Source organism: Zootermopsis nevadensis, unplaced genomic scaffold, assembly GCF_977971745.1.
Source record: "Zootermopsis nevadensis isolate Lab colony 2312 unplaced genomic scaffold, Znev_1.0 Znev_ptg000022l, whole genome shotgun sequence".
Classification (NCBI taxonomy): domain Eukaryota; kingdom Metazoa; phylum Arthropoda; class Insecta; order Blattodea; family Termopsidae; genus Zootermopsis; species Zootermopsis nevadensis.
This window is the reverse complement of record NW_028259154.1, coordinates 13225401-13238840: the sequence shown is the minus strand read 5'-3', so window position 1 is coordinate 13238840 and position 13440 is coordinate 13225401. Positions and strand designations below refer to the sequence as shown.

Below are 13440 nucleotides of genomic sequence, written 5' to 3'. Positions count from 1 at the left end.
TTATTTGAGATGTTTCCTAATCTCGTGTCTGTCAGCAGATGTATGCACTTGTGTGTATTCGGTATTATGTTCCTTTGTCCTCGTTGTCATGGAAAATATCTCTTTACATTCAAGTTTGTTCCTTCGTGGTTTAGTATACAGTGAAAGAGAAGTGGAAGGAGAAGTCTTCATTATCTTATTGCATCCTATTTCGTTTGTTTACCATCTTCATCTTCCCCTTGAATGCCAGTTTCTTAGGCGACGGGGCATAGTAACGTGAAATTGTAGCCGTTTTCCTAAAGACAATTACAAAAGGATTTTCTCACATTCAAATAAATTATTTTCTAAGATTTCAAACTAGGGACTCTGATTTCTAAATTCAGATTAAAAATACAAGAAGAGTTTCAATTATTTTTTTAAGTATCTAGTCATTCCACTTATGTAATCTGATTGCAGTTTGGAATGTGAAAGTTTCTTGTAATAAAATTAACTTAAGAACATGTTATAAAATTTTAATTATATAACACGAAGGGGAGGAATGACGTGTGATACCCAGGCCTTATGAGAGGATAATATTAAAGCGGATCTGATTCATCTGTACCTACACACAGTGAATTATATTAGTGTTATGATCTTGGTGATGATTGTGGTTTCTTAAGCGGCAGGTAGCTTCTTTACCATCACCGCCCCACAGGATGCTTTACAATTTAATACAGTTAAAGGTATTTAACTAGTATATTCAGCAGTAAAGATTGAGGCAGCACGTTATTCCAAAGCATTAATACCATCAACAAGTCCGCATGCTGTTACAACCCAGAAGACCAACATCGACATCTGTCGTGGTTTTTCTCGGGATAATACCTTAATATAGGCCACGACCGCTTCTTTCAACGTCCTTTCCAATGAATTATTTACTATCATACTCTTGTTCGACGCTGTATTGTCTGAGATACTGAAAAAACGTCGTTAAATATACTTTAATACAACTAAATAAATTTCCCGCCGTGAGGACCTCAAATATCATTATTACAGTCCGACTACTTTAGGATTATTTAGTGTCTGAGGTGGGCCTTTACTAGATATATCCGACGTTTCAGAATTTAGTTCTACTCCCGTCTTCTTGTGAAGTGTTTTCATTATACTGTAAGAATATTTGTTGGTTTTGGTTCTGTTTCGAACACGAAACGCCTTGAAACCTGGAGCCAAAGCGAATGCTTTATTAATCAACTAACCAACCCTGTAAGAAAGTAAAATCAATTCCCGAAATATCATATCAGATCATAAGTATATATGCGGCCCACAGCTTGCCGGTTACTGGACTAGATGAGTGGATAAATTTTCTTCCTACGACAAGGAAATTAAATACATCTAATATTATTCAGGATGAGCTGTGCAGCTTTCCTATTACGAATTTGATTCGTGTGCAAGGACTTTAAAATGCGGGACTACATGACGAAAAGAATTTCAAGAGTGGTGTGATTGGTTGCCTTGCAGCTCCCTTCCAACCCCCGTCCTCACTTGTTGCTGCCAGCCTACTTTACTCATCACGAACAAGTGATATAAAACCCACGCCATTCCAACCTTACCCTAAAGCATTTTCCATCTCACTCACACACAATTTCACTCCGAACCAATTCTCCTCGACTTTCTCCACAAAAGCTCCAGACTTCATTTGTTAGGCATATATATATATAGTATATATATATATATATATATATATAAGCATGGCAGCATTAATCGATATATACACGCGAAATTTAAAAATTAAAGTTTTTGGATGTTGTAACCATTTACTTACAAATTGTGTTTCTGTACTATCATTACAACATAGCAAGAGGTTGAATTTGTAGTTACAGACTCTTTTAATTTTCTTTTTTAACGTCTACCTAACATCTCGAAGTGATTTTAACTTTAGAGCCGAGTTACGTTGGTATGTAAGTTCTAATTTAAGGCATTTCCAGAAGATATTCTCTGTGCAGCAGTGGAAGATTGCATTTGCACCAGTTTGCCTGTTTAATTTTTTTGTTAAATCAAATACTAATTAACAAGGACTTCCAAGAAAACTTAAGAAATCTATTACAACAAAAAATGTTCTTGGATAATATCCAAGAAAATTTTTATTCTAATGTCTCATCACCATCGTCAAGAACTTTTAGATTTGTTAAGAAATCTACCTGAATTTAAATTATTCCACTTTATTACAAGTACAGACGTTTTACGATATTTTTTCAGTATCGCCACTAAATTATTTTCCTTGGATATTATTTATTATTGTATAAATAAACAAGCAATTTAATCTAGAATTTGAAGTTTAACCGCGATTTGAGTTTCAGTTATGGCTGATGGCCGTTTCGCTTATTGCGCCGGGTATCCTTCTAATTTTATACTAACGTTTTAGAGGAACACAGCTTTATCTGACTGGCCTCATTACATAGGATTATTAAAACCAAAAATTCTGAACGAAGTCTAAATACGATTAAACTTAAAGCTACTGTGTTAACTAAGCAACTAATGATCACTGTATGTATCAGAATTCTGAGGTTCAAGAACACTGATACCATGCCATCGTTGAACACGAATGTCGTTTATCCGCCTGTCCCTTTCTCAGCGTGTTTTGACAGTAATATTTTTCTATCAAATACTCGGTCTTTCTAATGTTGCTTTCCAAGAGGTATTCCGACGAATATTATGTATTCATCCCTTGTCTGCCCAAAATAGTTACGTACCCAGCACATCGCACCCTCCTATGCTAACACATATTAAAAAAATCTCTTAAATTGTTCGCCATCTTCATTCTTAATTTGAAATAATTTTCTGAATGATTCGATTCCGACTTTTACTTCAAAGTAAAAAGACCTTTTTCTCCTCACCAATACAGTTGACGAAATGATTTGTGTTTTGTCTCTCTGGGACAACAGGAGAATTGTGTTATTAGGCAAAATGCTGAAGAAAAATATAAAGAGAGAAATCTTGTTGTGAATTATATGTTTTCAATCTCAAGTGTTGGGGATTTCTCTTACGAGCCATTAGGGTGCTACACTGTTTGCATTATTAATAGTAGTTCTGGCCTTGTTGACTCGTTTGTATGACAGCGAAAGGGGCCTATGTTTTCAGTGTTTCTTGTACAGCGTCCCCCTCCTTTGGAATCGAATCATTTTGTCGCTGATTTGTCAACGAGGCGACAGCACCTAAATTTTTACTGCAGATGATGTAATGAGTGTAGTGCTATAGCAGCCGCGCCCAGGGTAAAAAATTTCCAACACTTGAGATTGTAAACACGATTTGCTATAAATTATCTCTTTTTACATTTCTTCCTATTTTGCCAAATAACAGAGTTCTATGTTCCCACACTAATGGCATATATCTATTTATTCTGTTTGTCTACACCTAAAGCGTTATTCCAGACCACATTTTCCAATGAATGTGACACGTACCTGGAAGATCACTGGACTGAATTCAGTGGCAGCCATTATCAAAGTCATGTTATGAAATAGGATTATTTATATCTTTGTAATGTTTTAAAACGAATCCAATTTGAGGGTATACAAAATACATACAAATATTCCTTTGATAATGGCTGCCACTGAATTCAAACCATTGATTTTCTGGGTACGTATCACATTCATTGTAAACTGTGGTCCGATTTAAATCCTTTGGTGTAAACAATCAGCCTTTCACTAACTGAACGACACAATCGAGTAGTTAACACTGCTTCTTTGTATGTTTGAAGCCACGGGTTCTATTCTTCGCGCTGAGATGGGCTGTCCTGGTCGAGGTTTACCATAAACTTACTTTTCCCGACAGTATCTTGAATATTAGTTTACTTTAAAACGGGTTATGGCCGTTCCATCCAGTTCTTTTCATTTATTAATTTACGCTATTACAGAATAACTGAACAATGAAGAAACATTTATTTCCATTGATACACAATAAAACCATGTGTTGCGGTGTTGCGTCTGCGTGTATTTACAGGTACATATTAGTGAAGTTACATGCTCCTGTGAGCATAAACTCATTCAATTTAATCGTTAATTTAAATACTTTGATGGTAACAATTTGAAACGTTCCAGGACGTTCATCACTCCTACCGCCTGAACGCATTTAGTCCGAAGAATCGCTGGGAATTGATTTCAAACCGAGAAGGTTAATGTGGCAGGAACACCGCAGACGCAGGTTTAAGTCCATTCGGCTAGTACCTAGCCTTTCGAGACTGTAATTTTAATTGGTTCTCTCCTGTCTGAAGCAGGGTCTATTACCTTCACATAGGCTACCATCATCTTTCAGTAATTCTTTAATGATCGTAATTGAATCTGATTTGGCACAATATGGCGTCTGCAGCTGACGGCGCAAGAAATAATGTATCAGTATCAGCAGCTCTTTAAATCGATATATTCTGTTTAATTATCATTGTTGGTTGGTTAGTCATTTGCTGTTAAGGGATTTTGGGATTTATGTCATAGCAACGATGTTGAGGAAGTCTTACTATATAATTGTACTACAACACAGAACAGTCATTCATTATAACCTCGGCATAAGATCGTATATGAGATAGGGGAACATGAAATCGTGTTATATTAATTAATTAAGCGAAGATAAGTAATTATATAAATTACTTGTTACTCATTACTCAATAAATAAAACGCTGACCAGTCACCCCCATCTAGTGCCAAGGTTAAGAATGAGTAGGAACTATATTCTCCCCCCCCCAAGCGCCTACATGGCGTTAGTTGGACAGCTTTAATTTATTTTACTTTACACATTACTCAGTTTAAATATTTATATTTTCCGTTGTTGAAACAATGCACTGAAGCAAAAGACATAAGGAAACATTCAAGTTGGTGCTTTAAATAATGTATTGTGATTATTACCACCAAAACGCTACAGTTAAAATCTTGAAACAATCAGTTTATTAGCGACACCATGTTTTGCTATTAGAATATCATCTTCAGGCTGACTTAATTATATAATACGCCAACTGCATATATAAAATTGAAATTAAATTTTATATTAAGATTAATATTAAATTTAAAATCGAATCGAATTCTGTAATTTATACGTAAGGTCCATTTAGTTCATAACATTTTTACAAAGTGGAAAACTTCGGTAAATATTTGTTTGGTGTTCACTGCCTGCTGAAATTGTTGAACCAATTCTATAGATGGGCTTCATGAAGGTATTTGTTTGGGGACTAGATGAAAATAGTTGAAGTGCGTAATATTTTGTTTCTCAGAGATAACTGTGGGCCGGAGTAGGGGAGTAGGGAATACATAAGCGTGATGTTGACGCAGATTTTGGCCAGACAGGGAATGTACGGATGTCATATGATTCTCATAGTAATGAGAGACTATATCCTTAAATAACGTTATTAAAATGTTTTCTTTGAGGTAAGAACTGAATTTTTAAATTAAATTTATACGAGCTTTTCCCTCTTCTAGTATCATTCTGTCTCTTTCTTGGGCTTCAAAGGGCGTGTTTCGAACGGATCGCATCGGACATACAGTTGTGTGCTATATGTGTCTGCATTATGGAGTAAATGTAGTGACCATTAACAGCATGTGTTGCGTGTAGCACTGCAAACCCTTGCACGGCTTGTGGTGTGGATTAATGAGTTGGAGGTATAATTACGGCCCAATGTGCTGGAACTAAAAAAAAATCCTCTCGCAAACCTTTACAAATAAAGTTACTCATATTTTGCTGAACAGGGAATGCTCATTCATACATTGAAAATGTGTCTGGAGATTTTAATGCATTTTGGATGTAGCGCTAAGCATTATCGACATTTCCCAATGCTAAAGATGAGAAACTGGCAACGTGTGCTGTGTACCAATATGCTCGTTCATATGTCTGTTATGGAGACATGATGCTCAGCTAAGTACGACGACTGTGGTGTTGAATTTCTGTTCAAATTACCATGTTCCTTGTTTAATTTCCGCCATTCTACACTTTTTATGTACTTTGTGTTGTAGTTTATTTAACGTTTTATAAAACTGTGTTGATTATTGCATAAAGTAATCAAATGGAAAGATGATCATGATCGACGAATTGGGAAGAAAGTTTAAATAATCGTGTCCTGTTTTAAGGTACTGTACCATTATTTTCTTGGGAGGAGGACTGAAGCAAAACAATAGAAATCCTTCGGATAACACGCCACTGACCTGGAATGAAACTTGGGGTCACTTGGGCAAGAAGTACAGTTGGAAAAAGCGCTGAGCCTTCTTTGCAATTCATTTCTAGTTCGTTGCAAAGTTTTATGCTTTAAGTTAAATATACACGGTTTTTATGTCAAATTTTGAATAAACTTAACTAAAAGCTGTATAATTGTACGGCAAAGAAATTACGTTGACTATTTACTTATTTTATGACTCTTTACCAAGCGGTGAGTTTGTGTAACACTGAATGATGTGATATGATTATGAATTAGTGTTGATTCACGATGAAATTCTTGTTTTCTACTTGAAAATATCCTATAATTTATCTTAAATAACTGATGAGAATCACGAACACCTTGTTTAGGATATCCGGACATCGAACCGGGTTTACCAATTACAAATTGAGTACCATTTTAGCAGTTTCAGCCAGAAAGAAATAAGCTATTGTCGATGTTATCATAGTAGATTTTTTCCATTATTTGAGTCCGTGTATCTACAGACTTGGTGATGTCATATGAATGATGGTTTTGTTTCAGAACAACCTGCTACCATCTGGTGAGAAGACTGTGAAAGGCACTAGTATTACGATTGAACAGGCGAACAGACATCAGGCCGGGGTGTACCAGTGCACCGCCTCCAATGGGGTCGGAGAATCTGTCACTCAGAATATCACTCTGAACGTCCTCTGTAAGTGATAATTGTTTCCATTTGAAAAGTTGTTTATTGTTGAGATGCGTTTACTGAGTCGCTGTGTTTCTGTCGACTCCTTTGATCTGTCAAATGCATGCTGATCATGATGGTTTCGCTGACAGACTTCAGATCGAAGAACTAGTAAATAGACCTGAAACACCGATTTTCAAACGTTTTGGAAAACCAGCATTCTCTTATGTTTGATGGCAAGCGCTGTTGTTTCACATTTATCACAAGTTTAAATAACATCAGAGTTTTTTAGTCTTGGATACGGAAATAAATAGGTAACAGAACGTAAATATTATGAATTTCACATTTTGGTGCCTTTAGAATCGTATACGATGATGCCGATATGTATTATTTGATCAGAATCTGAAATTTCAACATTAAACAGGTTTTTACATGATTTGCTTTCGTGTTTGTAGATGGAAATACCTTGATAATGAATCTAAACTTCATTGATTTTGACGGAACAGCCATACTTGAGAAACTAATAGTCGCTCAGTTAGTCAATAAATTCGCTTCTATGGAACTCAGAGATTTATTACCCTGTTTGAAAGAATCCCCTCCACACACACGCCTCTTCCATAAGCCTGTTGAAACCAGTCAACACTGTACACCCTCCTTCTTTCATATCCATTTTAATATTATATTATCACGGAAAGTCACGATCGAGTGTTTAACAGTCCTGTATCGTATTCTGATTCAAATCTCTGCCCGGAGACAGGTTATCCTGACATGGTTTTCGTGATTTTCCTCAATACAACCAGGCAAAATGGTGCCTGCGACCGCTTCATTCCATATAATTTCCAATTTAGTACCGACATTGTCATTCGACGCGGTTTGGTTTCAGTTAAAGCGTCGTTAAAACACTATAAATAGTATTATCTTCCCATTTATACCAAGGAGTATAGGCAGTAACAGTAATAGAAATATTTATATTGCTGAATTGCGTATTCTGTGATCAATATCAGTCATTTGACTGGCTGAGCTGTACAGTATTACGGCCTGACGTATTCACTGCAGTTGTCGACAGTGACGTATCTTCTCTTATCTCAAGATTCCTTGGACTTTTCACCAAAATACTGAAAAATACCATTTTTAAAGTTTATTATTGCAGAATATATCAGTAACTCACAAGGCCGCGGAAAGAAACACAAATAAACATCGTGACGATTATTTTCTCCGTATTTTTATTCAGTTCGATTCTTGATACGTTCCTGATCTTTCTCTAATGTACAGCCAGATTCAGTCTGTATTCCGTTTTTGTCCGTTTCCTTCAGGTCGACCTACATCCGTTCGATTATCGTTATTTTATCCGATTCCAAAATTTTTGCGGTCATCATTTAAACATTATGGGAACTCAAGTTACCACATACCAACGGCGATATCTGTTGCTGTTTGTTTGGTCTCGCGATAAAAAAGAATGATTTGTATAAGCACGTATCTTTAGTGATCCAGTGTTGCGTATTTTACGTACTGGTTACAAATGTAGACTTTGGATGGGAATTTCATAGCCACTCTACTTATACGTGGAAGATTTTCTTGCGATTAATGTTAATTAAGAAAATTGTAACCTATAGATTAACGAATGGAAAATAACAGGACACAAATCATGTGCATGTGAGACTTGAATACACGTTGCGGTAGTGGCAGTCTTGTGCTGGTTTTAACGGGTCCAGAAATACGTAGCGTTGTGCAGGTAAATGCATATTTCGTTCTGTTACCGCGTACATGGACAATCAATCATCGAAAATGTCGCATCGGAAATTAATCCATACCGAAACAACAATTGTAACGGGTCTCGTTGTTGTAGGGTGAATTCAGAATGATATGTGGTAGCCGATGACGTCTCCTATAGATCCCTGCTCAGAATATGTGGCAGCGAAATGAGCATTAAAATCAGTTGGCGTCGTACAGTTTATAGTTCTGAAGCGTTTTATCCCCCGTGTTTAAAACTTTTAACGGTTTGTCTGTAATCACATAAAAAATTAACATTTTAAACTAAGTTGGTGTTAAGTATCTTAAATTATGTCCTCTTGTATGTATGCCTGGCCATTATAACTTAAGTGCAGTTTTCGTTTCGAATCCAGCGTAGATTCTGATGCTACCTAACGGATTTCGATTAGGGTTGTCGACAAAGAGATTTTGTAGCGAAAGATTATTTTTATGGAAACGTCTGACGATTCAATAACCCATTTTATACAACACTCAAAAAATCCTTATCGAGGTTTTCAAGAATGGACCATAAAAGAAAAAAATGTTTACACGCCATAAAATATGGACTTTACAAAATTTAAAAGATGTGTAAATATTTTCAATTTCTGAATTTTTAACGAAATAATAGGAATAATATAACAATATTTGTAGAACGATTATCTTTTCTACAAGATATTTGTATATGCAATAACTAACTAGATGGCTTACGGAACCCGAAGGTTCATCACCTAATCAACCAAAGCCCTCCACCTGGGCCAACAAAATCCAGTCTCCTTCAACTCCTATCTCCCATAGATCCCGCCTGACATTATCCTCCCATCTACGTCTAGGTCTTCCCAGTGATCTCTTCCCCTCAGGCTTCCCAACCAATAATCGGTGCACATCTCTTGTCCCATCCATGCGCCCTACATACCCAGCCCATCTCATTCTTCTCGACTTAATCACCCTGACAATATTGGGGGAGGAGTACAGATTTTTAAGTTCGTCATTATACAGTTTTCTGCGTACCCCATCGTCTTCTCCCCTAGGCCCAAATATCCTCCTCAACACCCGATTCTCAAACACATGCAATCCGTGTTCCTCCCTCTGAGTGAGAGACCAGGTTTCGTACCCATACAAAACAACAGGAAAAATTACTGTTTTATATATTTTAATCTTCAGGTTCTTAGAAATCAGACGGGAAGACAAAATATTTTGAACTGAGAAGTAGCAAGCATTTCCAGAATTTAGTTTCCTCCTTACTTCTTCTTGATAACAAATCAAAATTATATTCATGGGGAAGTTGTATATGCAATAAATTAACATAAATACTAATGCGGTATGAAAAGTAACAAAGAACGAAATTTAAAATTATGTGTACGTAATTTATATGCATATTTCCATTAATTATTGTTTATATTAAATTTTTGTAGTTACGGAATTGTTGTATTTAAATAAAGCGTGTCTTTTATCTGCGTCCTTAGCGCTGTGTCGGGAAAATTAAGCTTTTACGATATTATTCTGTACATTTTACTCTTCCCGTGTTACAGACGAGATACAGCTTTGTATTTCGTAGATTAAACTCAGAACATAGTTACAAGAGGAAATGTTGAAAGGTTGTTGGAACAATTCTGATGAAAGATGGAAAACCATAAAAAGAAGAAAATCATTAACACGACAACATAAAACAGAACCGTAAATTGTGCTGTTAACACGTGTTATGCGGGTAGGGGATATGAGAATAGAAGGGGTGAGTTCTGGGTGCGTAACTCAAACGTAAACAAGAACCGAACCTCCCGTGGGAGCTACCCCAAACCAAACGACAATGTACAAGGAAATTTTAATTTATCTCACACTACAGCCTTAACAGATTTTATGCTCTGTAATTCGTGGTATAATTTTTATTTTATCTTCTGTTTTTGCGAGTTCACAGGCGCTTGGAATTTAATTATTATATACATACATCTGCGAGATGTGAGCCTATAAACATAAAAATATAATTTGGAAACGTGAGCCGGAAAGTTATAATTATGTAGATGAAAACTAGAGCCTATAATTGAGGCATGTTTATCATGACATTTTATAATTCTGCTTTTATAATTAATGTTGTTTTAAATACGAAGTGTGTCAGTCTTGTTGTCATTCGACAAGAATTACAACTAGAATGAAGTGATGTGAAATAAATTCAGAATTTTGGTGGGAATAGTTTTTTGACTATGAAGAAGGAAGTGGATAGTAAGATTAAAATTGTCTTTTGTGACATACGTTGTGAAGGGGAAAAGTTTGATTTGAATTACTCCAGATCAAGATCCTATTCAATGACTGCTTATTTTCTATGAAGCATAACCGTGGAGTCATGTAGGCTGTTCATTTTATCGGGAGACCGAGCAGTGGTTCATTATGCGTTACAGAATACTTGTAAGTTTTGAGTACTTTCAATATATCCGTATGTTTAATTTCTGGATAATTCGTATTAGAAGATAATCGATCCTGGACATTTTGTTATTCATACCACACTATTGAGAAAACGTGACAGATTATTTTACTAGTCTCTTGTATTTATTAATCTTTTGGAACTGTAAATAAAACCCACCGTAATTTGTCATGAAACAAAGTAGAGTTTTATTAGCTGGTAAAATGACATTTTATTGTGAGGTTAGCTCTGGTTATGATGGTAGCTAAATGTTTACGTACAAATTACAAAAATTGAAGGAATTTTTTTTAAACTCGAAATAAAACATTAAAAATAATAAACATTTAATAGCCTTGCGATGTACATAGGACTCAGTGATGTGAAACCAATTCACGTCACCTGTTAGGATTATCCACCATTTGCTGTTGAATAGTCTTGTTTGTGCGAGTGGGTGTAGGTGTTTAACCGCGTTTCGCAGCTAGGGGTGGTTTTTGTAAGCTCTGTACAACCAGCTTAATTACTTTTGCAACAAACCAGGAGAAATTACACATTGAAGCTCACTTCAGAATTTATAATTTGTTGGTGTTAGTTTAACCTTATTGCGTTTGACCTCACAACTACTTCTGGTTTTGTGTTAGAAGTGTTGAGAGAATTTCAGGCACAAATTAATTCGATAGTTACAATATATATTGTCAAGATAAAATGATCCAGGTACCGCAGAAGACTACGCAAGATGTCGGAACGCTCCAAGAAGGAGCAAACATTCTTTATTGCTGTTTATCTGCGCATGATGTAGCAATAATATTAAAAACGAAGTTAACTACGTTTTGGGAGTTTGTTCTGCTCCCGTGTTGGATGAAACTGCTTATTCTATTTGGTTTGTTAAAAAGGAAGCCATCTCTAACGTAAAATCTTTAGAGCCCTTAAAATTATGAGAGATAAATGTCTCCAGCTCCAGATTTGTTACACTGATGGAATTTTGTTGCAAATATGGTTATTTCATGTCAGGTTTTACTGGTACAGAGTTATTGCAATAAAGATTAGAGAAAATAAGGATGAAAAGTGACAAGAAAAGTAGAAGAAACAGCTGAAGGACAAAACCTGTTAATCACTCAGAAATTTAAAACAAAATTGTGAACGAGAAATATGCAGATTTATAGAAAAATAAATAAGCTAAATTTAGGAATACCGTAAACAAACAATGAAGGAAATATGGGTTGAACGAAAGATTTGTAGGAGTAAATAGAGGACATAAAGAACTATGTACTATTCTATTACAAGTTTGACATATAATTATGCATAATTCCTTAAAATGAATCGTGTCCAGGTAACTATGACGATAAACCCAGAGAACAGTGCGTAAGATGTGATAGAGTATTATTAAAGCAAAACGAAGAAAGCTAGACAAGATTTATATTTCCTGTAACGATTAAGGGAAACTGTAAAACAAACTGTGGGTTATTGTAGGTCGGAAATGCAAACATAAGCGATTTCCCATTGTAAGTAAAATTATATAACGGGGTATTCTAGGGGCATCATCGATACGTAAAATATTAGAAATTTAGAGATAAAATTTATCTTAAATCATTACGTACTTGATTTTATTCAATGAAGATGTTACAATTCATTTATTGCACTGTTGTCTGAGTTTCTGATTTCTATCTTGATTCTTTCTTCTGATTTGTCTTTTGCAGTTTTATTCTTTTGATTGCTGCATTAGCATTTGTTTCGAAATTTCCGTAGGTTTTAATTTCAGTTGTTAATTTAAATTCCTAACGTACTGACGTGTATGAAGCTACTTATGATTTGTTTGATGTGTTTCTGACCAGTGCTGTACATTTCCTCGACGACGTGAAACTTCTACTCAGTATTTGATATCTTTCGTACTTATTTATGATGACATTTTAAATGAATTGGCGTAGTCTTTATTTTATTTTTCTAGTACAAACTTCAAATTTACACGATGGCTTTCCTGTGCGTTAATTAGTGTGATTTTAATCGCATGGTCCATTTCTTCCATCAACTGATCTACTTTTGGTATTTAAGACATGTTTGGCGTATTTAAACTCTGTTGTATTATTTCATTACTTCGTTTCTGTTTACTAATATCTGGTTCTATGTCCGGCCTGCTTGTGTGACGTATACATTATTAAAATCTGAACATGATAGCCTGTATGTACCAGTGGTTTCGTATTTCTTTACGTCTGTTGTGTTAGTATTTATTGGGTTGTGTTGTTGGTTTCGAAAGCTAATTTGAAAAGACTTTTATTTTCCTGAGTATTTGAAAAGTCCATATTTCCTATTTACACACGTTATTAATGTTGTGGTTGTGATTTGTACTGAGTTTCGTTTTAATATTTATATCAGTTGTCTGTTTGTTATATCCTTTATTTTCAGCTATTGTTCTGTTTGTGTATTTGTTGTCATCGTCTAATGATATCTCTTTAATTCTGTGATAACAGCTTCTAAATCCTCCTTTTTATTCTCCTCTGGAATTTTTAATATATATTT

General features: G+C 35.3%; 1 protein-coding gene across 7 annotated transcripts in view; it reads left to right on the top strand.

Moving 5' to 3' along the window:
* LOC110835907 (limbic system-associated membrane protein) overlaps positions 1-13440 on the top strand; it is an 893271-nt gene that overhangs the window by 785846 nt on the left and 93985 nt on the right. For all 7 annotated transcript variants that reach the window (XM_087353891.1, XM_087353892.1, XM_087353890.1 and 4 more), the window contains one exon: positions 6665-6815. In XM_087353891.1, the coding sequence (XP_087210017.1) occupies positions 6665-6815 (151 nt within the window). The remainder of the gene's footprint in view (positions 1-6664; positions 6816-13440) is intronic.